Raw genomic sequence first — 27,036 nt, forward strand, 5'->3', positions numbered from 1 at the left:
TGTGCATTTTATGTTAGTGACTAGAATTACAGTGAGAAAAAGCAGTTAAAGAGTTGATGAGAGTCATGTCTTGTAGAGTTAATCACATATTATTAACAGAACCTTCCATAATCATTCACTATCCCTTTCTTAGAAAAAGAAAAAGAAATCCATTTCAATTTTATAAAAAGAAAAAAACGACTTAAACAAAACAAAAGCTATTTTATGCAAATGAAAACATTGTCCAGCGAAAAGACATCACATTGTCTTGATGATAACCATAAAAACATTGGAATGCGCACACAGACATTCAAAAATCAAGAGCCATCTGTTAAGATAAACTCAAACCAGCAGTATTCTTTTTTTATTTAATCCTCTTGAAAGGCTTATATACAACATTAAGTAGTCACATTCACCAGTTTAATTTTTAGAAATTCAGCAGCAGTCTTTGGCATACTAGGAGACAAAAGGCTCCACTTGGAAAAACAGTTGTAATCTTCAGTGAACTAGGTGGATTCTTGCTCTATTCAACAATCCAGGTCTTCATCAAGGTATCTTAAAGGGGGGACTAAAGTTATAAATAGAAAAATGTGATTTTTCTCTTCACACATATATGCATGGAAGGCATTACATTATAGCACACACACACACACAGAATCTCACGTATATTAAAAGAGCATACTACTTTCCTGACCTGAAAACTTAAATGCAATGATTTTCAAGCTTCAGTGTGCCTAAGAATTACTTCTATTCGGTAGGACTACAATGGGACCCAGGAATGTCGTTTTTAAAAGCATCCCCATGTGATTCTGAAGCAGTGATTCCATAGTAATTATTATGAAAAAAGTAGTTTAATCATTTATTACAGCAGAATAATACTCATATGCTTGAGATTATGAAATCTCATAATCATAATATCAAACTTAGCCATAGTGCACCTCAGTTATACACTCCCCTGCTCTCCCTGCTAACTTGCTTCCCCCCAGTTTCCCGCCTCTTGCTTCTAATTAGTCAATAATTCCTAAGCCCGAGAAAAAAAGGGTACTTCACCCTCGGACCCTGTTAAAGGCTGAGCCCAAGTCCATTTACTCTCTCCGATTCTTCCCTTCATAGGCACCCATACGAACTCTGTGCGCGGCCCTCCAGGGTGCTGCCTTCCAAGACCTGTGACTAATAAACTGTCATTTCCTCATTTTGATTGATGAATGTTGAAGTGCAGCTTCCTTTCCATGCAGGTGTTTCCACTAGCTGACCCGCTCTGGGTGGTTGTGTATTTTCTCCTACAGTGATCTCATTTACCTATTTATATTTACCTAATATGAACACAATACAAAAAACAAAACCCAAACCTATTTCCGTGGAGTCAATTCCGACTCATAGTGACCCTCCAGGACAGAGTAGAACTGCCCCATAGGGTTTCCAAGGAGCTGCTGATGGATTCGAACTGCCAACCTTTCTGGTTAGCAGTTGCAGCACAGCATAGCTCTTAACCACTGCACCACCACGGTTCCCAACACAATACATATACCAAAAAACAAAAACAAACAAAAAAAATCAACAGTTACCATCCATGGTGACCCCATGTGTTTTAGAGTAGAACTTGGCCCCATAGGGTTTTCAATGGCTGTGATCTTTCAGAAGTAGATCACCAGGCTTTTCTTCCAAAGCACCGCTGCGTGGATTCAAACCACCAACCTTTTGGTTAGTAGCCCAACATTTAACTGTTTGTGCCACCCAGGGACTCCTTTATACATATACACTGAATATTTTTATAGATATAAACATTATATTTGATAACAGGATCACATAAATGCAATCATATTGCATTTTTATGGATGCTATTTCATTTTTTGATTGGCTATAACATAATTGGAGGCCTGGTGGTGCAGGGGTAAGCTCTGGCTACTAACCCAAATGTCGGCAGTTCAAATCCACCAACTGCTCCTTGGAAACCCTATGGGACAGTTCTACTCTGTCCTATTGGGTGGCAATGAGTAGGAATCCACTGACTACAGTGGGTTAGTTTTCTTGGTTTGGGCACCATGATTTTTTCCAACCACTACCTCATTGATTAACATTCACTTTATTTCTAGCTTTTGGCCACTGTGAACAATGCTGAAGAAAAAAAAAACCTTGTGCATTGTGTTCTTAGAAACTGATGGCTTTATTTGTAAGGAAGAAATTCTCAGTTATTGGGTCAAAAGATCTCTGAAGGCATATTTTATTTAATTCTAATGGCAGTTGTCAAAGTTCTTTCTACAAAGGCTACCACACTTCTCATTTCCAGTAACAATGTCTGAAATCACCTTTTTTCTCCATTTCCACCAGCAATAAGTATTATTTTCAATATCTGTTAATATTTAAAATGTATTATAAAAGTATCACTTTATATAAAAGTGGTATCTCATTGTTAACTATAACTTGAATTTTCCAGAAATAGTAGCGAATTTGAGCATTCTTTTTCTTCTGTCTATAGATCATTTGAAATTTCTTTTGTGAGAATTCTTGTCATGGCCTTCACCCAATTATTCACTGAATTTCTGTCACTGTCTTAACAATTGATAAGATATATTACATATATCCATATCTAATTATGTCTCTATTACATACATAATAATGTATATATGCAAATACATATATACCCTTTTCTTATGATATACAATTTATAAAAGCTCCATGTAGATATATTTTAGATATTAACTCTTTGCATATTATAGATATTAACACTGCATTTTATATACTTTTAAGAGTTTCAATATTTATCCTTTGTCTCAATCCGCATTTCTTATTGTCATATATAATATTTCTACAATAAAAATGCATATTTTTGCTATATAAAATTTATAAGAATACCGTCCTCCCAAAAATAATTTTTAAAAAAACAGAAAAATGTATCTGCTAAATCATTTCATCATATTTTCTTTTTGGTGTATAGCTTAACAAATTTTCTTGCTTTGTTCACTTTTTAACTTATTTTCTTTTGTTACACTTTCCTCGTAAAAGCAAATTTTAAAATAGAAATTTGATTGTGTCTTGCTCTGGCTTGATCTTCCACAGCCTACCCAAAATAAAATATGAACACGAAGTATAGTAGATAAAACTATGTATTATGGGGCCCTATGCAGTCTTTTCAGCTTAGATTTTCATCATTCCTGAATCCACACAATCTTTCCTACTCTCACCCATAGACTGAGATCTTCCATTAAGCAATCATGTCTTTAATGCTAATGTTTTTTTATCTCTGTATCCTCAGTGCTAAGGACACTACCTGTCACCATAAATGTTTGGTATACGTTTTTGAATGAATAAACTGTTCCCATAGATGTGGTTCATTCCTATGCCTCTGTATTTTGTACATGCTGTGTCCTTTCCACAGAATGGTCTTTCATTCATCTTTAATGTTTAATTTGAACATCATGTCTTCTTCACAATCTGCCTAAACTTTCTTAGGCAAATATAGCCACTGCTTTTTCCGTATTCCTATAACATTTTACACATCTTTACCATAGCATGCAGATTAATTCTTGTCTATTTGATAAAATTATCCCTATAATCTCTTAAAAAGATTTATTCGTATTTATTTACCCATTTTCTCCTTAGCTCCATGGTATAACATGGTTGTACCATTGTTATTGCTTAAAATATATATGAAATTAAGAAATAAGCAAGGCTTATATTTATAAAAAGCTGCTATATGTTCTGAATATGGATATTTATATGTACATATAAATAGTTCATATATGTATATTTGTATATACATATATTCCTATATACACATGCACCTATGTATGTAGAAATATATACGTATATACATTTGTTCTTTCCAATATTTCTCCCAAATTATATGTACTTTCGGAAGACAAATTTTCTTTTGGTCCAATGTTTCTAAGAGTCATAAACATTGCTCGGCATTACCTTCAACGTGAATTAATGGTGAAATACAGTGCATGTTTTGATTGAATCTATTTTTAATAAATATGCGATTTTTTAAAAAATTATTTTATTTTGTTCTAAAAATAGATTCATTTATTTTCCAATTTGTGAAAAAATTAAGGATGTTTATTGATCTTAATAGATGTATGTATAATTTGTAATTATTGTATGTATATCTGCTAATTTAACATACCTGCACTTTTTTCCACAATTATATTTGTCTTGAATTTGCTTTCCTAAAATAAAAACTTTTTCGATAATAATTTCCTAGTTTAATCAGATATTTACATCATTATGAGTTAGTGTCTGCATAGTAGCATATTATATACGTCTGTCATCTCTAAATAACTGGACAAATGAAGTTATGTATTTTTAAAATTCCTGTCTTGTTATTAAAGTCTTAAAACTATTATTATTCTATGGGTGTTGATGGAAGTATATAGGTAATTTTTGACCTTCAAGTCAAATTTTTAATACCAGTTTACTTAACAAAATAGCGCTTTGATGTGCACACACGTGGAAGCTATTGAGTATGAGCCTTAAATACTAGCTTGATGTTTGGCACTGTTGTTTTTTCATATTTTGCCAGCAACCTATATTGAGGGACAAGATAATCAGCAGTTATAAGAAAGATTTGATGTATTTAATCTAAGTAGATTGTGAGATTACTTTTAACTGCCTTAGTCTGTGTCCCAGTAATGATCCTTGGAGAAATGTCTCATATTTCAATATAAAAAATTATTATCTGCTCTTCTGATGAAATGCTTTCTTATTATCCTTTGGCACAACACCCAAGAGTCAATGCTTCACTTCTCCTCAAATACTCCTAACCCAAAGGCAAGTTGTAAATACTACGGCCTGGAACTTCAGGCAAAACACTGCGTCAAGACCAGAGAAGCTCTCAGGAATGTACCTGTTATGAACAATGACGAAGAATAAATTCTGTCACTCACCTCACTGAGTTATAAATTCCCATTTTCCTTTTCAGTGCACCTCATAATGGCCTCCTTTTCGTTTCAGAAATAGGAAGAGATTTAGACACAGAAATTAGTCTAGCAGCATTAAAACCATCTGACTTATCAGGATCTTCTGAAAGGAAGAAAGTAATTACTGGGAAATAAACCAGACTTCCTCTCACAGTATCCCGGAAGCTATCTGAGCAGCTAAAAGTGCTGTCTATAATTAGGAAGGCAAACGAATATGATTTAAGAGGCACAAAAAGTCTTTCCCCACCCCTTAAATATGTGTTCCTGACACAGTAGCAGCCAAGTACCACATTCCTTGGGTTGAAGAGGTATGGCAGGCCCCACTCAGAGATAAGTAACAATAAGAAGGCATAAAGCTTTCATGAAGTAAGGATAGTGGGTGCTGGGACATTTTTCTTCCACCCCAGTGGAGTTATGTTATCCAGAGGCAGGATTAGTGCATCGCTGCTAAATAGAGATCTGAGGACAAAGAAAGAGGCATGAGATGCAATGGGAACTAAGGCCAGTCTTGTGAATAATGAAAAACTACAACAACAAAAAAAAACCTGTTGCTGTTGAGTCGATTCCAACTTATAGAGACTCTATAGGACAGAGTAGAACTGCCCCAAAGTGTTTCCAAGGGGCGCTTGGTGGATTCGAACTGCCGATCTTTTGGTTAACAGCCATAGCTCTTAACCACTACGCCACCAGGGTTTCCAGTCTTGTGAATAATGATGGCTTTTGATGGGTTAAAGATGTAGAATTTTTAAGCTTTTAGACTCTTAGGAAAAATATGATAAATATCAAGTGAGAGAAAGGAGAATAACAGGAAATGGGAGTGCAAGAAATTGTGAAAAATATATGCAAGGTGAAAATATCACTGAGGATAGCCTTTTAGATTAACTTTTGTTTTAATAAAATGAAGCCCAAGTCATAGTATTTTGCTACATGGTTCCTTGTACCTCTGTTAGAAATGATCATAGGCTTCTTAAGCTAGAGTCCTCACTATGACTGCAATTTTTTTGTTCTCTAAGAATAACTTTTAGTTCATCCCCGCCTTTCTTCTTCCTTTTATGGATCATAAGTTCCTATTACATGTTTTTAGAGTTATTTCCATGGATAGACAAAGTAGAATGCCTCAGCCTCAACTGTAGCTACTGGTGTGAACCCCGGGGCTATAGACCTTCAAAGAACCCACAGACCTGAGGAATTCAGTGCGTCCAGATCATCTGCTTTCAGGCAAGAATTCATCTCCCGGTATTGAACTTGGTGGACAGAATTTTCTCCTCTTGAAGACACTGATAAGAGAGGTCCTAGGTTAGGGATCAGCTCACCATAATGCAACTTCCCCTCCCTTATGTGTACTTTTTCCCAGCAGTGCAAAAATACCAACTGTTTATCCATGCTATTGGCTTGTTTCCATCCAATCCCACTACAAAGCTTTCCCTTACACAACCAAATGAAATAGACTTGTGGCTAACCTGTCCCTATTGCCATCATATAACAGCATAGTTTCTTCCCCCAAGACAACCAGCGGTCTTCTCTAATTTACTGGAGCTTTTGCTAAAATCTATCATCTCCTTCCTTTCTCACTGTAGTTAAATCTTTCATCTTGACTATTTCAAATTGTTTTCCCTGTCAGTAACATTGTCCCTCTTCAACTCCTCCTAAATCCTGTTGCCAAAGAGATCTTTCTAAAACACATCTTGATCATTTCTCCCTCTTATACAATGCTCTAATGACTAACTATCCATCTTCTACCATGGAATAGATTTGGTTCTTCCCTCTTCTCTAGTCTTATCAATAGCTTCTCTCCTTACACTCAACTTTTACTCCCCCTCAAAAAACAACAAATGTACCATCTTTTATGCTTGTTCATGTTCTTCTCCTTCCTTAGAAGCACCTTACCCAGACTTTTGAACTCCTAGCTTCAAAATTTGTCTCAAAAGCCTCCTAGAATCCTCCTATACTCTCCTGCCCCGTTCAGTTAATTACTATCTTCTTTGACTGCTTTGTTATTTATTAATATATAATGTATAATAGTACATTGCAGTTAATCTGTTTACATATATATCTCTTCCTCTAGACTTGAAGCTCCATGAAGACAAAAAGTTTATTATCCATGTCTATATCTTTAGAGACTAGCATATTGTTTGACAGAACAGTAAAATCAGTAATAACGATAGTATAATGAGAAACCAAACCCGATGCCACTGAGTCGATTCTGACTCCTAGTGACCTTATAGGACAGAGTAGAACCGCCTCATAGGGTTTCCGAGGAGCACCTGTTGAATTTGAACTGCTGACCTTTTGGTTACCAGTCAATCGCTTTAACCACTACACAACCAGGGTTTCCAAATGATAGTACAGTCAGTGCAAATAAATGTTTGGGCAATTAACCACATATAGCATATTCATTCCGGACTATCAATTCTATAATGACCCAACTAAATGTGTAGATAAAGGACAGGAATCATCAATATGCCCAAAGCCCCTGTTCTCTGAAATCGTGTTTTCTTTATGCTGAGAAATTGCTCAAACCTCTTCTAGGCTCTTTCTTTCTGGACATTTGATACTTGACTCTAATATTTTTTTGTTTTTATCCCGAGGACTGCTTTATACTGTAGACACATTATGTTGTTGTTGTTAGTTGCTGTCAAGTCAGCTCCGACTCATGACAACCTTATGTATAACAGAACGAAACTTTGCCTGGACCTGTGCCATCTTCATGATTGCTGGTTCGTTTGAATCCATTGTTGTGGCTATTGTGACAATCCCTCTCATGGAGGGTTTTTCTTGTTTTCGCTGACCCTCTACTTTACCAAACATAACGTCCTTTTCTTGTGATTGGACTTTCCTGATGCCATGTGATAATAATGTGTAGACACATTAAAAACAAAAAACCAAACCCATTACTGTCAAGTTGATTCAGACTCATTGCAACCCTACAGGACAGAGTAGGATGGCCCCATAGAGTTTCCAAGGCTGCAAATCTTTACAGAAGCAGACTGCCACATCTTCCTCCTGGGAAGTGGCTGGTGGGTTTGAACTGCCAACCTTTCAGTTAGCAGCCGAGCTCTACATTTTAGAGATACATTTTGACCCAGACCTGTAAGTCGCTGTCTCTGTCTTCGCTTCTGAGTCCACATGAGGAATGCGATGAGAAGGGCCAAGAGAATGACCCCCAGTATCCCCAGTGCAATGAGGAATGAGTGACCTGAGCAAAAGTAAGAACAAGAGAAATGGTATAAAGACCCAGGTCCCTAGTTACTATCGCTCCCTTAGGTAAGATACAAGATGTCTGAAGTAAATCTCAAATTCTCAGATTTTCTTCAAACCCCAAGTCTCTAAACAAGAGGAATTCCAAATAATGCAGAGAAATGGTCTCATGTTCATAAACTCTATGATGTACCTGTGGAATTTGGTGATTCTTTGGTCTCTACAATTCCTACAAGAGAAAAGAGAAATCAGGCTTAATTCTGGAAATAAGATATAAATGAAATATTTCTATTTCCTTGTCTGAGTCCTTAGTGCCTAATCACTTCTTCCCACCTGAAACTAGAATTCCTTAATCTTTCTTCCCTTTGTACAGTGATATCTATATCTGTAGCTATATCCATATTTATAGGTTCATATTTTATCCATATAGTTATAGCTATATCCATACCTCTATCTCTCTCTTTACATGATATACTTTTCCTGGGTGACACTCAATGTACAGATAGTAAAAAGTGTTTTCATCATTCTTTCAGATACAAACATCATGCTTCTCTCCCCACCAAATCCCTGTGTTAATATGTAGAGTTTTTATGCAATGCACTTTGTTGCTCACTTCCTCATCGCTGCCAGAGGTTCCAGACTTAAGCCGGGCTCCTGGCACTCACCTGTGCACCTCACACCAGCATCCTCCTTGTGTCCACAGTCACTGTGCCCCCAGGGTCTGGCAGGACAATCCCACAAGGAGGACTCAGTCCCTTTGCAAGTCACTTCATTGAGCCAGATGGGCCCAGTGCCCTGACCAAACTCTGCTTCTTTTAGTGCTGCCAGAGCTGAGCCACAGCCCAGCTGTCGACACACCACCTCTGCGTCTTCCAGGTTCCAGGAGTCATCACACACTGTCCCCCAGGAACCTCTATGCCAGATTTCCACACGTCCAGAGCAATTAGTGGTTCCTTCCTGAAGTCTTATCTTGCCTGAAAAATTATAGACACCTAGGTTATTTCTCCATCTGAGAAGATAAAAGCTTCTAAGATGTCACAGAGGAAAAGAGACTTGAAATCACTTTTTTTAAAAAAAACTTTTAAACATTGTTTATTTAATGTACTTTTAAAAAATATATTTTTTACAAGTTTGTCTTTTATGAAAGTATACATCCTGGATATATTTCATCGTGGACATTAGAATCATAGTGTGACTCAGGGAATGCCGGTCGGATAAAGTTAACGTACAACAGAATACTAAGTCATCTCAAATAGCAAAGAGCCTGAGAGATTGTTGGGTAAATAGAAATCTTCCAATTGGAGAAGATATAGAATAGAGAACAATTGAAGGATTGATCTTTCTGACTGCTTCTTTCCTTATATTAGCATAGCAAGATGATGTTGTTGTTAGTTGCCATGGAGTCGATTCTGACTCATGGCGACCCCATGTGTGTGGAGTAGAACTGCTCTATAGGGTTTTCAAGGCTGGGATCTTTCAGAAGCAGATCACCAAGCCTGTCTTCCGAGGCGCTTCTGGGTGTGTTTGAAAACAAACTTTCAGCCAACCTTTCAGCTAGTAGCCGAGTGCTTAAATGTTTGTGCCATCCAGGGATTCCTAACAAGATGATATTTGAAAGAAAAAAAGGTAAAGGTAAGATATACTACTCAATAGTCAAATACTCAGTCTCATGTTCTCTGCTCTTCATTTGTTCACAGAGAAAGCAATTGAATAAAATTTTCAAGCAGACCATGGGGAGAATGGTATTCTTTGGAATAATGATTACTGATCTTGAATCCCTACAGGCCAAATGAAATAAAACCAATTTTGCCATCCAGGTAGAATAGGTATTAACCAGAGTTTTCCCATCCCTACTTAATTAGCTCTAACAATTTAAGCTGGCTGGAGAATAGGAAAATAAAACTTAGGGTGTTTTCTCAGAAGATGACAGTGGAGATGCAGAGTGGAATTTCCATATAGGCCATTGGGTACTCACTGGCACATGTGATCCAGGTCTCCTCCGAGGGACTGGCCAGTCTCTGATTCCACGGAGATGATGGACACTGCCATAAAGTGTCAGGTCCTTTTGGACACTGAACATGGTCCACCCACATGGGCCTGGACAATGTCTTATCTGAAGATGCAGGACTGATGCTCCCTCTGTCTGCACATCCCAGTTGCCTGCATACCACTCCCACTGTGGCTGGGGACATGTCACTCCTGCCAACACTGCCCCAAGCTCCATTGTAAAAAACTTCCAGACGCCCTGCACAGGTCTGTCTGCTGGTCTCGCTGGTCAGTCTCAGAGACATGAACTCTGGGGTGAAAGATGGTTAGTAGTTGCACGTCTTCTCTGAAGACTCAGAGAACTCCCACCCTTTACTGTGATGTGACAATGGTTTTAAAAATAGGTACATTATGTAGATTACTGGCAATTCTTTAGTAACTTCTGGACAGTTTATTAAATTGTAGTAAAAGCTAGTATTTATTCTATAAAATATCTTATTCCTTTCTAGTCCTGGGTTTTGTACTCAGGGACCTCTTTAGAATGTCATTAATAATTCTAGGTATATTGATGATACTTTCCAGATCCCATTCAAAGGCTCAGAGCCTTTTCCAATTGAATAGTTTGGATTTTCCTCCTAAATTACTTTTTAAGGAGTAATTTTAGCTTAAGTGTTTTACTGTGTTCTTTCTTTTCCCTTACAACTCCTTTTGATAGTTAAAATTGAGTCAGCAGCAAAAAATAATGAATATCACCCACAAGTACTGTGCTACTTTTAAAAATCACCTATATGAGACCAGTTAACAATTACTGTAAAATAAAGATGATAATGTAAAGGTCAGGGAAACTAGATTAATGGAAATGGGACAACCAGAACAGAAGTCATGAGAATGTTCACACATTGTGAAGAATGTAGTCAATGTCACTGAACAACATATGCAGAAATTGTTGAATGGAACATAACTGTTGTGTAAACCTTCACCGAAAACACAATAAAATATTATTATTATTTAAATTGAGACACTCAGGCACTAAAACAAAAGTTTTGTGTGCATTACCTTAAAATGAAATATCTTCTTTCCTGACACTTCATGGTTTTGCTGTGCATGTGCTCTACCAAATTTATGTCATTAAATAAGAATGACACCAGAATCTCTTCTGGCGTATAGAATTATTTACTTCCCTAAGTTAGTGAGTCATAGCATCATTTTCCCCAATATTACAATGTAATACATTTTCCCACACCACAATAGTTTCTAAAGTTTGCCATGCATACAAAGCAAGAGCAGTGGTCTCTTAGGGTAAGGTTTGCTCTTACGGTAGATAAGTCTCACTTGTTTGCCATGAAAAATTACTTGGGAATGCTAATCATCTTTTCCTCTGAAGAATGATGCATCAAATGTATTTCTTCTCTTCCTCCTTAATCTTCTTCATTAGTGCTATGATTATCAAGTGGTGCCACTGAACCCTTGTCCCGTATCCAGCACCATATTTATTTATAAAAGAACTTCCCATTGTTAACTTTGTTGTCATTTTCATGACTTGCAAGCCCATTTCTGGATTTTTCTCTTTTGAATATTACACTATCTTGTATATGAGGTAACACTAACTCATCACACCCACACTTCTGAGATTCTGACTCCTGCAATCATTCCTTTTGACCTGCTTTTCAAGGGATTTTCTGATTAATATCCCTGACTACCCTTTGCCCCACCTCAGTCCTTTCCTATGTAATTGTGACCGGAGGGTACGTATAGAATTTACCTGAGCAGATAACTCCTGCATCTTCCTTATGCCTACAATTGTGCCGCCCCCAGCCATGTGAACGGCACTGCCAAATACGAGATTCTTTTCCATTGCAGCCCAGCTCATCCAGCCAGATTGGTCCTGTTCCTTCCCCAAAATGAGCAGAACCAGTGGCATTAACGGCCACTCCACAGCCCAGTTGCCTGCACACCACGCGGGCATCACTCAGGTCCCAGCTGTCATCACAGATGGTGCCCCAGGAGCCCTCATGGTAAACCTCTACTCTTCCAGCACAGCGACCTCCTCCATTGACCAGGCGAAGTTGGCCACTCCCTGAGAAAAAAATAGAAAATATTAATAAAATGTATTCCTAAGGATTGAGATCATTCTCATAGATTGGTTGCTAATTCTCACCTACGCAGCCGGCAGCACTTTCTTCTGGAATGGGAGAGCTTGTTGGATCCGAGGAAGATGAATTACACAGGGGTAATATCTGGGTCTGGTTTCCTGCAAACACCAAATTGCTCAGTCATGCAAAACTCAAAGGGTTAAAGTGAAGAAGGGTGGTCAGGTAGTGTACAAATGAGCTGGAGATACCCATAGCTTTAGAGAGAGATGAATAAGTCAGCCAGACTAGGAATGAATAAGGTGATTTGAAGAAGGTTTGGCATATAGTTAAGTACTAGATAGCTGTGAGATCCATGAAAATTAAGTTCACTACTCTTCTTAAAAGACAAATGAGGGTAATATTCTGGCGCACGTGTCAAGATCTCTCAGAATGGACCATTTCCCTTTTCTTTTGTTCTTCATCCCTATCAGTACAACTGTTCTTAAAGCACACCATCATGGAAGAGGTTCATCACTGGTTGCCCTTCATCCTCTTACCTGAGCAGATTACAGAGGCCACTTGCCCTGCAGAACATAGCGATGCTCCCAGAACAGTTACTGGACAATCTCCCATATGCTGTTCAGTCCCAGTGCAGTGAAACATGTGCCTCCAGACCTGACCACTTCCTTTCCCAAAATGTGCTCCTCCTGGGGTAGAAAGGGCAACTCCACATTTAAGCTGCTGGCAAATGACGTGGGCATCTTCCATATCCCAGTGAGAGTTGCAGAGGGAACCCCAGGTCCCAAGTGTCTTGATCTCCACTCTTCCCTCACATGGGGTCTTCCCATTCACCAAGCGGATTTCTGTGTATCCTGGAAGGAGACAATGCTTTAGGAAAGAATGCTGTGACTACCGACCCCAGCCCTTTCACTGTATGGGAACAAATTGACAATGTTCTCTAGGTCTCACTTGAGCAGATGACTCCAACATCCCTGCTGTGGCTACAAGTCCCATCTGGGCGGGGTGCTACTGGGCAGAGTGAGAGATGGGACTCATCGCCCTGACACTGGAATTCTTCAGCCCAGATCTGTCCACTTCCTTCTCCAAAGTGAGCTCCCCCAAGGATAGAGATGACTGTGCCACACTGTAATTCCCTGCATAGCACACTGGCAGCTTCAAGAGAGAAGTCAGAATCACAGACGGTGCCCCACGTGTCTCCAAGTTTCACTTCAACACGACCAGAGCAGGGAATGTCCCCTCCAACCAATCTGGGTTCCCTGTGGGCTGAAAAATAACACTTCAGTGAGAGAGAAAATGATTCCCAGGTCTTCCCTCATGATGGAGGTGAGGAAAGGAGTGAAGAGTTGGAAAGAGAGACCAGAGTGCCCATTAATTTTCCGTACTTGTTCTTGGCTTTTCTGCCTAGAATTAAGCATAATAAATTCTAGACCTCCTCACTGCTCATTGAACCAATCCAAGAGAATTCTAGAACTTTGCCTCCTGGGACCAGCCATCCCAGGAGTCATGATGACAACTCATTCTTTCCAGTGTTTCACTTTCATTATTCACAACATCAAAGACCACAGACAATGTGTACCCACTGCGTCCACCTCTTAGTTCTGCACTCAGTCTTCCACCCACTGCAATCTAGGTTCTGCCTCAACCATTCTGAATGGTTCTACATAAACTTTTTCAAGGTACTTCCAGTTTTCAAAATGAACATCAGACCCTTTCTTTCCATTTGACACCCGTTACACTTGCTATATGCGACTCTCATCTCTCCTGTTTTCTCCTCCTGTCAGGCTGACAGTGCCTTATCAGAACTCTTAACTTATTCCCAAATCCAAGGTTCTGTCCTCAACCACCTTGTCACAGAGTTCAGTCTATCAGTGAAGATAAATAATAGCAATAATAATAATGATAATAGTTGTTATATGTTGCCCTCAAGTCGATTCCAACTCATGGTGATCCCATTGTACAGAGTAGAACTGTGTGCTCCACAGGGTTTTCAATGGCTGATTTTTCAGAAATAAACTGCCAGGACTCTCTTCTAAGGTGCTTCTGGGTGGGTTTGAACAGCCAACCTTTCAGTATGCACCACCCAGGGACTCGATAATAGCTGTAGTAGCTATCATTTATTGATCACTTGTTATGTGATTCCTATGAGGCAGCCATTATATTATCCTCATTTTTCCTTTTGAGGCAACCACAGCACAGAGATTGTTAGTAGCTTCCCCAATACCTTTCAGTTATCAAAATTAAGGAGTGATAATGAACACTAATTCTTTAGCATACTTCATGATCTTACCTTAAAAGCTTCAACATCTACCATTTCATCAATTGCACCCTATGCCACAGCCTAAAGATACCTGGGAATGTTATATTTTTTCATGTTTCTGTGCCTCCCCAGAAAATTTTCTCTCTATTTATAATGGATTTTCCTACCTTATGTATGTGGAAAAGGCTACCTCTTTTCAGGGCTGCTCAATTTCTGATTCTTGGCCCTCTCACCCAAAGACACACAGTTTAGTAGAGATATAAATATTCAAATAATAATCTGATGAGTCGAAAAATAGAAATATGTATTAGATACAAAACTAACAAAAACAGGAGTCATAAGCTCTGTTTGTGGCCATATAGGAGAAAAGTATAATCTGATCTGAGTTTTACAAAACAACAAAGGATTTGAGTTTGGCAAGTAAACAGCATTTAAAGAACACAGCCAAGAAATAACATGGTGTAATCAAGGAATTACAAGCAATTTGGTATAGCTGGAATTTAAAATGTAAGGAAAAGAGATGCCAGAGATAAAGCTAAAGAAATGGGGCTCAGATTGTGCTCAGAAGGGCTCTTATGCTAAGATGAGGAACACAATCATCCAGATAACTGTTTCTTTTAAAATAACCAAAAAACAAACCCATTGTCATTGACTCAATTCCAAGTCATAGTCACCCTAAGGGACAGAGTAGAACTGTCCCGCAGGATTTCCAAGGCTATAAATCTTTTCAGAAGCAGACTGCCACATCTTTCTCCCGCAGAGCAGCTGGTGGCTTCAAACCGCTGAACTGTTCGTTAGCAGCCAAGTGCTTTAACCACTGCACCACCAGGGCTCCTCTTTTAAAATGCTCAGAGGCAATCCAAATTATTTGGGAGACACAAACTATTTCCTTTAAGTCTTTTTGTTTTAACAAAGAAAATACATTTGAAACTAGACCTCAAAAGGCGTATAAGCCTTTGTAGATGCCTGCTCTCAAACACCACTAATTCTTATGATCCCTTGGCATTGCAATCAATATGATACAAATACCCATTAGACCTTGACAATTCCCTCAAATGTCTTAGAAAACGTTCCAGATATGAATACCTTCTGTATCATAGCACTATAGAATGTCTCAGCATGTCAAAATTTCACCCACTTATGTATTAAATCTATACAAAGCAAGCTCCCATACAAATTTGAGATGAAGAACATGTGGCTTTCTAAACACAGCTGAGTTTAAAGCAAAAAATGCCTCTATAACACAAATAAAGACTCTTGAGTTAGAAGGTCCTTAATTTCTTCTTGTCCAATCGTTATTTGAGCGTGAAATTCCTCTATCATTGATTAGTATTCATATAGTCCCATTCCACTTTTGGACAGCCCTAAATCTTTACATAAAGACAGATTCTTAGATTAAGTCCAATTCAGCTTTCCTGTAACCTCTGGCTTTCTCATCTGGATCTATTTGAAACAAAATAAAATTAAACACAACCAGAAAAAAAAAAGAAAAACAGAAAGTATTTTCCCTTCCATGTTGAAAGCTGTTAAGCACTTGAAAACAAATTCCTTCTATAAATATCCTCTTGATTCCTTGATCCCTAAAATATTTGAGTCCAGGGTGAAGGGGAAGTTCTTCTACCCAGAAAGTGATGGCTAGGGGAATTAATCTACTTTTCTTCCTAAGCATTAGGGACTTGTAGACTCTATCCTCAATCAATGTTTATTCCATGAATCTGCAAAGAACACACTGATCTACACCATCAGTTGGCTTCCTTATATCATTTGCTATGCATACATGGTTAGAATATTGAAAAGTTAATGCTTTGAAAGATTTTTTCCTTCTAAATCTATGATTACATTTTTACATAAGAGCCACTAAGTGAATTTTTGTGCCCAGATTTAGCCTCTTTTATCAACGTGCTAAGCTTTCCCTTGCATGAGTAACTAAATGTGTATTTATTTCTTTAAGAAATAATTAATTATAATTACTGCTTTTTGTCTAATAATAGATAAAACTTACAATATGATTTAAAGAAGCATTAACACGTTTTCATCATTGGTACTTTCCAAACTTTGAAAAGTATAAAAAACAAAACAAACAAACAAAAAACCTATCACCTTTGAGTCGATTCTGACTCATAGCAACCCTATAGGACAGAGTAGAACTGCCCCATAGGGTTTCTAAGGAGTGGCTGGGGGGTTCGAACTGCCAATCTTTTGGTTAGCAGCTGAGCTCTTAAATATTGTGCCACCAGGGCTCCTTGAAAAGTATAGCTTGTTCTAAAGCCAAAGTTATTTCCAAACCTAAGTAAAAATATAGCACAACTCAAAATAAACTGTTTCTTAAGGTCAGATGTCCTCTATAGCATATACACAGCAATCACCAACAAAATGTCTGGAATTCAAAGCAATTTTGTGACCAAAATATCCTATACATCTTTCTGACTGGGTTGTCTAATCTTGCACATCAGAGAGAAATTGTTGCTTTATCTTTGTAATCTTCTTGTTTCATTGAGTTCTTCTGGCCCTTTCCAGCCACATAACCTCTTGCTATATAAAGTTATAAGAATTTTAACAGATTAGGGAATTTGTGGTTTGGATTTGGCAGGAACAGAATAACATTTCCATCATTTCTTCCTGGAGATCTTCTGAAAGTATCAAGCAAATCAAAAGACAAAATTGCAAACTCTATTTCTAGCAAAACAAGGAGAAAACTAAAACCCAGGAGCCAAAATAAGCAGAGGATCTTCTAAAAGCTACAGAAATATAACAAAACCATTTACAAAAGAGAGCTAAGAAAGAACATGGCAAATAGCAAACAAAAATACAGTTCTGCAAGCTAAAATGCCATCTTAAGTTGCAAACTAAAGTTTCTTCTTTGTAATAGTGGGGCAACGCTGGCACCAGGAGCTCCCCAAGAGGCAGGCCTAAGTGGGCGATCACACAGGTAGGATGTATAAAGATGGTCTTTGCACTATGAAAAGTCCCGCAACTGCCTATCTCCACTTCCTGGGGAGAAATGCAGTCAAAATAAACTTGGAGTCATGTGAACAGATAACATGGATTATAAAAAAAAAATTTCCTACTAGCCTGGAACATGCCCAATAGCTGCCCCAGAAAAATCTCTTGCTTCTTGAAGAGTAAGGAACCAAAGGAACTGTTATGAGTTCTGACTGAAGGATATCATAAGATAAAAGAAGGATAAGACCAATAACTTTTTTTTTAATTCCAAAGAATTAGGAAACAGATGAAAAGTGTGATAAAATATTTCAGTATGGATTTTTAAAAACTTAAGTTTTAGCCTCTCTGAAGCAAGTATACAAAATCAAGGTGAAGGAGCTCATAGAACAGACGGCAAGACTGCAAGTAAATTTGAACTATGAGCTGTCAGTCCTCAGGAACAAAAATAATGTAAAGAAAAATTAACACCAACACTGAAATGAAAACAGTTGGAAGAAGTGTGGGCTCCACTGAACAGAGTTTAGAAATGTGAGGATAGAAGAGAGTGGAAATGAGAAAAGTGAACTAATAAAAAATTAAAATGATTATAATGCGATAGCGAGAAAATTAATATGGAGATAGAGGGAATCTGGCATATGCATAATTGAGGTTCCTAAATGGGGGGGAGATATAATGGAACAGAACAAGTATTAAATTATATAATTGAAAGAAATTTTCCTGCTTAAATCTACATATTGAAAGGGCATATCTTGGTCTAAAAACAAACAAACAAATCCAGAACCTTAAAGTAAGGCAATAAAAGAAATAAAGTCACTTAAGTGGGGGGAAAAAAAAATCAAGGTAGCTTCAGACTTTTCCATAGCTCTATTCACAGGGCTTAAAAGAAAAGGGAGTTAGTAACACCTACAGCACTTTCAAGGGGAAAAGAAGAGAGAGAGAAGAGGGAGAGACCTAATTTCTTTATTCTCAACCAAACCAGGTAGTTGTGAATATTCAAGAAATGAGGGATTCTGTTTTTATAGGTCCTTCAAGATTTTACTAGAGATAAACCTCAGCAAATCACGAAATGACTAGGAAACCATGGTAAAAAGGACTAATGGCAAGCTTTGCAACTATTTAACTATAACACTGAAATGAAAACAAATGTGAAGATTAGAACGAAAGACTAGAATGTAAATGTTGATATTCCTGAAAATGTATATATAGCCATTCTAAAAAAATAAATAAATTTGGGAAACAATGGAAAAGAAGGTAGGTGGTAGAATAAGGACAATGACTTCCTTATCTTTAGTAGTTGCAGGTTAAAAGTCATCATATAAAGGTGAAAACCAAATACTGATGGTATACGTATATTTAAGAGTATGGAGGTTAATATTTAAAAACATAATTTACCAATATTAAGTGATAAGGAAGAGAGAGTAGAGGGGGAAGAAAGAAAAATTATGCTATTAATTTTCATATGATGTTAACAGATACCATTTAAATAAGAAACAAGGGATTACATAAAGTATATAGAGTTGTAAAAGTTTTATAGATATGGCCTACATAATATCTATCCTCTCCTTATTTCTAACTACAGAATGCTGACTTTATTATTAGCAGTAATATTCTGTTTTGAAGAACTGTATTTCCCAGATTCCCTCTCAGAAAGGTTGATCAATTATACAATAACACGGGTGACAGAGGCCTCTGGGAAAACTTCTTACAGGGAGCTGACTCAGCTTTCCCTTTCCTCTGACCTGTAACGAAACTCTTAGAAGTCATGTTTTAGGTATGGTAGAGTAGGAAGGGAGAGAGTCTCTGAGCCCCTAATGTTCCATAAGTTATATAAGCTCCAAACTGTCATCCTATTTTTGGATTTATTTACAAGCGAGAAAAATAAACCCATGTTGTTTAAACTTATGTTATTGGGGATTTATATTATATGTGGCTGAATAGAATCCTAAATAATTCAGAATGCATTACGGTAAATGAGGTAGTCTAGTAATAAAACCTAAGTTATGCATGTGGTTGAATGGAGTCGATGGGAAGCAAATACCAATGACTAAGATATTATAAGCTGGAAAACAAATGAGTCCTGTTATCCGTAGTAGAATATAAATGGACAATTGTCACCTTGAAAACAAACCATGTGCTCACTAAAGCTGCAAAACTAGAGAATATAGTGGGAAAACTATAAAAATTTTTAAAACATCAGACTGTTGTTATGACCTGGATCTTCTTTGCCACCTTTAGAGAGAGGTGAACTCAGACCAGAAGTAGCCAGACTACAAGCAGAAAAGGGAGGGGAAATATCAACTTTGTAAGGGAGACATACTCTTTCTACAGCTGCTGTATGTAGTTGAGAGTCCAGTAACTTGCAGAATTGGAAATAAAAAAAAAAAAAAAAACCCACTAAATAGCCTGTCACCCAAATTCATGTGGTTACAAAACTGAGCTTTAGCAGAAGGCAAGATTGATACTTCACATACAAAGGCAATGACCTACCAGCAAAGACATGATTTAGGTCTTGCCTTTCCTCCCATACCCATGGTTTCAAATGACCTTAAGGCAGTGACCAATAATTACAAGGAAGGGGCTAGTCACAGCACAAAGTATGTAAATACATTCTCTGACTATGATTACTTTCACACGGCATTGGATTCAACAAAATAGACTAGAAGGTTACTAAGTTTTGAGGGAAATGTTTTGCTGACTTAGAGGGCAGCTGGCACCAGCCAATGACCACTTAATCCTTAATGCCATCCAAGGCTTCCTAAACCAATGCCAGCAGAAAGTACTCATGAAATGTATGCAAACCCCAGACAGATATACTCTTCAAACTGACCTCCGATGTGACTATGGAGAGTAATGCACCAGGAAGAATTGCCCAGAGAGAAGCACGTGGGCCTGTGAAGTGATAATGGACAGAGGACAGCTTCTCAGAAAGCAGATTTGTCAGCTTGGCTTACCAAGGAGCTCACTCATTTGCAGAGTAGGGAGTCCTCATCATTCCTGTCCAGAAGGATCTGGTTATTACTGTGGAAAAACAACTATGGGTGTTTCTTGGTGACCATAGAGCCACCAAATCAGCCTTAAACTGTTAACCTATTTGGCTTATTTCAAAGAGAAAAGAGAAGCCAAAACTTTGCCTTCTTGTTGTTGTTAGGTGCTGTCGAGTCGGTTCTGACTCATGGCAACACTATGTACAACAGAATGAAACACTGCCCGGTCCGGCACCATGCTCACAATCCTTGCTATGTTTGAGCCCATTGTTGCAACCACTGTGTCAGTCCATCTCATTGAGAGTCTTTCTCTTTTTCTGACCTAAAGTAAACTGACCCTCCACTTTTCTTTGCTTTCTTAAGGCACTGTTACTTGGTTTTATTTTATCTGCAGCTGAACTTAATGCTAATTAATAAAAATACAATTAATAGGACAAAAGACGTAGTATGTAAATTTAAAAGGAAGTTATCAGAAATATAAGTATGCTTTCACAAAGATCTCAAAAAAGGTCACATAGTGAAATATATTTTTCGTTGCAACATAATACATTATATAATAATATCTTGTTATAGTACATAACAATTTAACAATACATAGTACGACTAAGCTAAGATCAAATATATCTCTCAGCTCAAAAAAGTAATCCAACCAGATTCCTTTTTGAAGTAAGTACCAAGTCTAGGATGAGTATGCACCTAAATAGAATGATTAGAACAAAGGTAAAAAATAAAAGAATAGAAAAAAAGTAAATAATGCAGTAGTTACGATATTAATATCAGACAAGTTTGATTCAGAACAAAAACCATCCAACCATGAAATGATAAAAACTTAAATAATACTGAAGAGAACAATTCACAATGACCACAGAACAATCATATAAAGTGCTATGTCCCAGATTGATAGAGCATCAACATTCATAAACAAACTGTAAGAAATTCAAGATGAAACAGGTAGCAACACATTAGTGGTAAAACACTTTAATTCACCTGTCTCAATTATGTCCAATTACATGGACCAAAAAAAAAAAAAAGTAAAGATAAAGAAGATTCAAATAACAAAATTATTTAAAAATAACAATTTATGTGATACAGCTACTGGTGCACTCACCACTTTATTTATAAGTAAGTCTACAGCTTCAAATATTTATATTAACAAACAAGAAAGAATAAAAATTAATTAAGCACCCAGCTCGAGAAGTTAGAGGGAAAAAGAAACTGAGCTTTAGGAAATCAGAAGTGAATTAATACAAAGATGAACAAATTTTAATAAATTAGAAAACAAAGCTAGCACTAATTAAAAAAAAAAAAAATGCCTGTTCTTTAAAGCAAGTTTTTAAAAACTTAACCAATAGCTAATCTTACGAAATAAAGGAAATTAAAAAGCAAAAATAAATGCACACAATAAGAAATGATAAGAGAAATGTCACAGATATAATCAAGACAGAAGTAATTGTAAGACTCAGAAAGATCTTAAATACTAATAGGAAATTATAGTCAAGATGTTTTACTAAGTGAAGACTCAATGTACAGATCAATCTGTATAACATGTCACCATTTGGATAACAAAAGGGGGTGATACCTACTATGGATTTGCTTGTTTTTTTTTTTTTTTTTGTATTTGCGTAAAGTATCTCTTAAATTGATATATAAAAACCTCATCCACATTAAGTTGCCTGTGAGGAGATTAATTGAATAGTTGGGGGCAGTAGCTGGGGAAGATTTTACACTTTCATACTTTGAAGATTAAACCATGTGAATATATTGCCAATCAAGAACTGAAAAAAAAAAAAAAAAAAACTAGTGTAACAATTCAAATGCACGCATTAAAAGATTGCCTTTTTTTCAGTCATTCCCTCACCTAGGGCACATGTAGGTTGGGAGGAGCTTGGGGTGATGCCACTGGTTAGGGGACATGCAGCACATAAAAGTTTCCACCCTATGACTAGTTCTCTACATATTTAATGGTTTTGCACGTACAGTATTTTATCTATAGTCTTTTCACCATATTAATGTGTTATGTCAATATATTGCCTTAAAGTTGAAAAATATCACTTAAAGTTAGCGTTTGTATAAATACAATTAACATAAAGGTGCTAAAGATTATCCACAAACCTGGACAACTCACAGCTCACTTTTGAACTTTTTAAAGAGGTTAAAGAACGAAATACGCACATATGTTCAGAATGAGGAAAATTCTTTCACAGTAAGATAAACCAAAAACCAAACCCGTTGCCATCGAGTCAATTCTGACTCGTAGTGACCCTATAGGACAGAGTAGAGGGAGAACTGCCCCATAGGGTTTCCAAGGAATGCCTGGTGGATTCCAACTGCTGACTTTTTGGTTAGCAGTCGAACTCTTAACCACTAAGCCACCAGGGTTTCCTCACAGCAAGATAGAGGGAGCCTGTGTTCAGTCATGTCAGTTTATCCAACATAATTATTTATCAAATCATTCCAGTGAGACTCCCATGACAGACACATGTGAGTCTTAAAAATTTCAATCCCCCTTAATCTTTTACCCTCCATGAATTTAGAAAGTACTCAAAAGAGTTGGGAATCAGCTAAAGCCAGCAAAAACAAACTCCTTTGCCGAAGATACCAAATGGATTATAAATTTATCTAAGACTCTCATGGTGAAATTTGTATAGACATTTTCTGGTTTCTTAAGAGAGATCTAGCTATAGAGACTAATGCTTCTTATTAGTTTTAAGGCTATTACTGTAAATTTGCCCCCTTGAAATTAAATTTCCTATTAGTGGACTTGATTGAAAGTCATACCTGAGCAGGTAATTTTGGCTTCTTCGTAGGGATCACAGGGAAGTCCGCCCCATTGCCAATTCTTGCAGTCCCACAGAGAAGTTTCATTTCCTTCACAACTGCTTACAAACAGCCATGTGTTTGTGGCCTTGACTTTGGAATAAGTTTGGTAGGATGTTTTGCGCACAGATCCACATCCCAGCTGCCTGCAAACCACACTGGCTTCTTTCAGTCCCCAGTTTCTGTCACACACCTTCCCTAACAAATTCTGAATTTTCACCTCCACTGTCCCAGCACAGCGGCTGCCTCCACCTATAAGTCTTAGCTCCAGATCTGATCCATCTGCAAAAGAGACATAAACTTAGGTCATAGGCACTTACACGTATTAACTCCCAAAGGATATTTTTTTATCTTGCTCCTTCCCAGATACTGAGACACTTACCTATTTCCTGGCTTTTTTAGAAACAGCAAGTAGAGACCATGAATTTGGTTAGAAATGGGATTGTAGTTTCAAGGGTTAATTAAATTGTCAATGGTTGAAAAATATGAGCAAGTCACATATAAAAGAGTGACCTGTAAAAGTTTGTCTCTCTGAGCTCCAGGTAGATTTAGAATTCTAAATGTTGTCTCTAACAGCAGTCTGAATAACTATTACAGAAAAGAGTCAGACAACCTTCCAAACCAGTCAAATAAAGAATGTATTAAAAATTAAAACCCAAAACTGTTGCCATTGAATCGATTTCAACTCATGGCAACTCTATGTGTTACAGAGTAGAACTGCTCCATAGGGTTTTCTTGGATGTAATCTTTACAAAAGCAGATTGCCAGGCCTTCTGTGGAGCGGTCAGATGGGTTCAAACCACCAACCTTTAGGTTAGCAGCCAGTCAAAAACTGCTTTGGTATTTTTACCTCTCATATTTCACACCTATTCTTACTCCTAAAGAACACAGGCCCTTCCCTCTTTAGTTTTATTTTAACTTACCAGAACATGTCACACCAGCATCTTCATTATGATTGCAATAATGCTTTCCCCATTCTTGGTGTCTACACTGCCAGAGAGCAAGTTCATGCCCTTTGCAGGCAACACTATCAAGCCAAATGGGTCCAGATCCCTCGCTGGCGTTAACTCGGCCAATCCCTGTGACAGCAGTTGGACATCCCAGTTGTCCACATACCACAGTGGCATCATTACTGTCCCAACCATCATCACACACTGTCCCCCATTGTCCTTGGAATTTCACTTCCAATCTTCCTGAACATTCAGTGACTCCATCTACCAGTCTCATGGTGAGATCTGCTCCCTCTGTGACAAGGACACAAAACAAGTCAGTGATAAGGAACCAGGAAGAAGGAGACTATAAACTGCTGTACCTGAGATGAGTAAAGGAAGAAGACGGAGAAAACAATGATATACCACCACTAAAAAATTTAAAAATGGAAGGAGAGTGGGTAGACCAAGAAGACAGGGCGTTTCAGTATATAGAGCACGTCCCATACAGCAAAAGTTTCTAACAGGAAATCTAGAGGCTGAATTTTAGCTAACCTAAAAACAATAATGACAACAACAAAAAAACAATGTTGTCATTGAGTCAATTCTGACTCATGATGACTCCATGAGTTTCAGAGTAGAACTCTGCCCTCTTGGGTTTTTAATGGCTGTGATTTTTCAGAAGTAGATTGTCAGGCCTTTCTTTGGAGGCACCTCTGGGTGGATTGCAGCTGCCAACCTTTCCATTAGTAGCCAAGCTCTTTACAGTTTGCGCCACCCAAGACTCCTGAATTTTATCTAGAGACACGCTTATTTGACTGCTTCTGAGTTTTTACTGGAATTTGCTTTTTCTTATTAAAATATATTTGAATGTCTACAGGTGGTGCCCACATACTCCAGTTTTCCAGTTTGCCTCAAACTTCACCACTCCCTTTTGTCTCTGCTTGAATTACCTATTTATACTACCTCATTTGTATTTACACCTGGCCCCTTTGTGACCACTTCCTTAGTTTATAAGCAGAGCAAAGAGAAGAGTCCTTGTCATTACTACTCTTATCTTCTCCTATTCCTCAAAGAACAAACCTCAATTCTGAGTAATGTCCTATGATAAATAAAGATCTTGTTCCTCTGGCAGTTTCCGAGGAAAAAGACCTTTATTTTTGTTCCACAATATGTAAAGATGGGAGGAGAGGGGCAGGTCAAGAAGACAAGATGTTTCAGTATACGTATTGTGGGCCAATTTTATTTTTCCTGCCACAATACTTTTTATTGTGATGCCTCAGCATGGGTAAAACACACTGAAAAGAAATGTGCTGATTGGGGCTTAGTGAGTTTTTGATGGGTAAAGGAAAAATAGAAGACACATACTGCCTTTTTTCCTACCTAAAACCCCTTTCACTTTCTTCAACTAACAAAATCTGCCTTTCCTGTAGGAATCCTATTCTTTGTGTTTTGGGCCATAAATGGTCATGTTGCTCCAGGTGAGAAAAACTACTGTATTTAAGAAATGGAGAAAGAGATTGAACTCTGATGACGTTGTTTAAGCACTGGAATCCAGCTGTGGCTGAAGCTACCTGTTCCTCCAGATTTCTTAGTTATGTGGACAAGAATTCTCTTTTTTTTCCACAATAATAGTAGGAGACTTCAACACACCACTTTTGGTGAAGGACAGAACCTCCAGAAAGATGCTTAATAAAGACATGGAAGATCTAAATGCCACAATCAACCAACTTGATATCATAAACATAAACAGAACACTCCACCCAACAGCAGCCAAGTATACTTTCTTTTCCAATGCACTTGGAATATTCTCCAGAATAGACCACATATTAAGCCATAAAGCAAGCCTTAACGGAATCCAAAAAAACTGAAATACTACAAAGCATCTTTTCTGACCATAAAGCCATAAAAGTAGAAATCAAAAATAGAAAAAGCAAGGAAAAAAAATCAAACACATGGAAGCTGAACAACACCTTGCTCAAAAACTACTGGGTTATAGAAGAATTCACAGAATCAAATGAGAATGAAAACACATCCTACCAGAACCTTTGGGACACAGCAAAAGTGGTGCCCAGAGGTCAATTTATAGCAATAAATGCACACATCGAAAGAGAAGAAAGGGCCAAAATCAAAACATTTAACCCTACAACTCAAACAAGTAGAAAGAGAGCAGAAAAATGAGTCCTCACTAGTCAAAAGAAAGGAAATAATAAGAATTAAAGCAGAATTAAATGAAATAGAGAATAGAAAAACAATTGAAAGCGTTAACAAGACCAAAAGCTGGTTCTCTGAAAAGGTCAACAAAATCGACAAACCACTGGCCAAACTGACAAAAGAAAAACAGGAGAAGAAGCACATAACCTGAACAAGAAATAACATGGGTGATATCACAACAGATCCAAATGAAATTAAAAGAATCATAAAAAAAAAATACTATGAAAAATTGTACACTACCAAATTTGAAAACCTAGAGGAAATGGACAACTTTCTAGAAACACACTACCTACCTAAACTAACACAAACAGAGAGAACAACTAAATAAACCTACAACAAAAGAAGAGATTGAAAAGGTAATTAAAAAAACTCCCAACAAAAAGAAGCCTTGGCCCAGCTGTGGGGAGCATGGTCTTGGGGAACATCTACCTCAATTGGCATAATACAGCTTATAAAGACAATGTTCTACATTCTACCTTGGTGAGTAGAATCTGGGGTCTTAAAAGCCTGTGAGCAGCCATCTAAGATACTCCACAGGTCTCACCCCTTCGGGACCAAGGGAGAATGAAGAGAACAAGATACAAGGAAAAGATTAGTCCAAAGGACTAATGGACCATAGCTACCATGGCCTCCACCAGACTGAGTCCAGTACAGCTAGATGGTGCCTGGCTACCACCACTGACTGCTCTGACCAGGATCACAACAGAGGGTTCTGGA

General features: G+C 37.6%; 1 protein-coding gene across 1 annotated transcript in view; it reads right to left on the reverse strand.

Moving 5' to 3' along the window:
• Positions 1 to 310: 310 nt before the first annotated feature.
• The window catches only part of CD163 (CD163 molecule), a 36,884-nt gene continuing 10,158 nt past the window's right edge, over positions 311 to 27,036 (reverse strand). Inside the window, exons 5-17 of the mRNA XM_023741515.1 lie at positions 24,100 to 24,420; positions 23,138 to 23,458; positions 13,124 to 13,438; positions 12,712 to 13,026; positions 12,241 to 12,333; positions 11,845 to 12,159; positions 10,072 to 10,392; positions 8,762 to 9,070; positions 8,290 to 8,325; positions 7,987 to 8,094; positions 6,080 to 6,175; positions 4,866 to 4,919; positions 311 to 547 (exon numbers count right to left, since the gene is read on the reverse strand). Of these exons, the coding sequence (XP_023597283.1) occupies positions 4,897 to 4,919; positions 6,080 to 6,175; positions 7,987 to 8,094; positions 8,290 to 8,325; positions 8,762 to 9,070; positions 10,072 to 10,392; positions 11,845 to 12,159; positions 12,241 to 12,333; positions 12,712 to 13,026; positions 13,124 to 13,438; positions 23,138 to 23,458; positions 24,100 to 24,420 (2,573 nt within the window). The 3' untranslated portion in view covers positions 311 to 547; positions 4,866 to 4,896. The remainder of the gene's footprint in view (positions 548 to 4,865; positions 4,920 to 6,079; positions 6,176 to 7,986; positions 8,095 to 8,289; positions 8,326 to 8,761; positions 9,071 to 10,071; positions 10,393 to 11,844; positions 12,160 to 12,240; positions 12,334 to 12,711; positions 13,027 to 13,123; positions 13,439 to 23,137; positions 23,459 to 24,099; positions 24,421 to 27,036) is intronic.

This window comes from Trichechus manatus, unplaced genomic scaffold, assembly GCF_000243295.1.
Source record: "Trichechus manatus latirostris isolate Lorelei unplaced genomic scaffold, TriManLat1.0 scaffold00182, whole genome shotgun sequence".
In the NCBI taxonomy this organism is placed as follows: domain Eukaryota; kingdom Metazoa; phylum Chordata; class Mammalia; order Sirenia; family Trichechidae; genus Trichechus; species Trichechus manatus.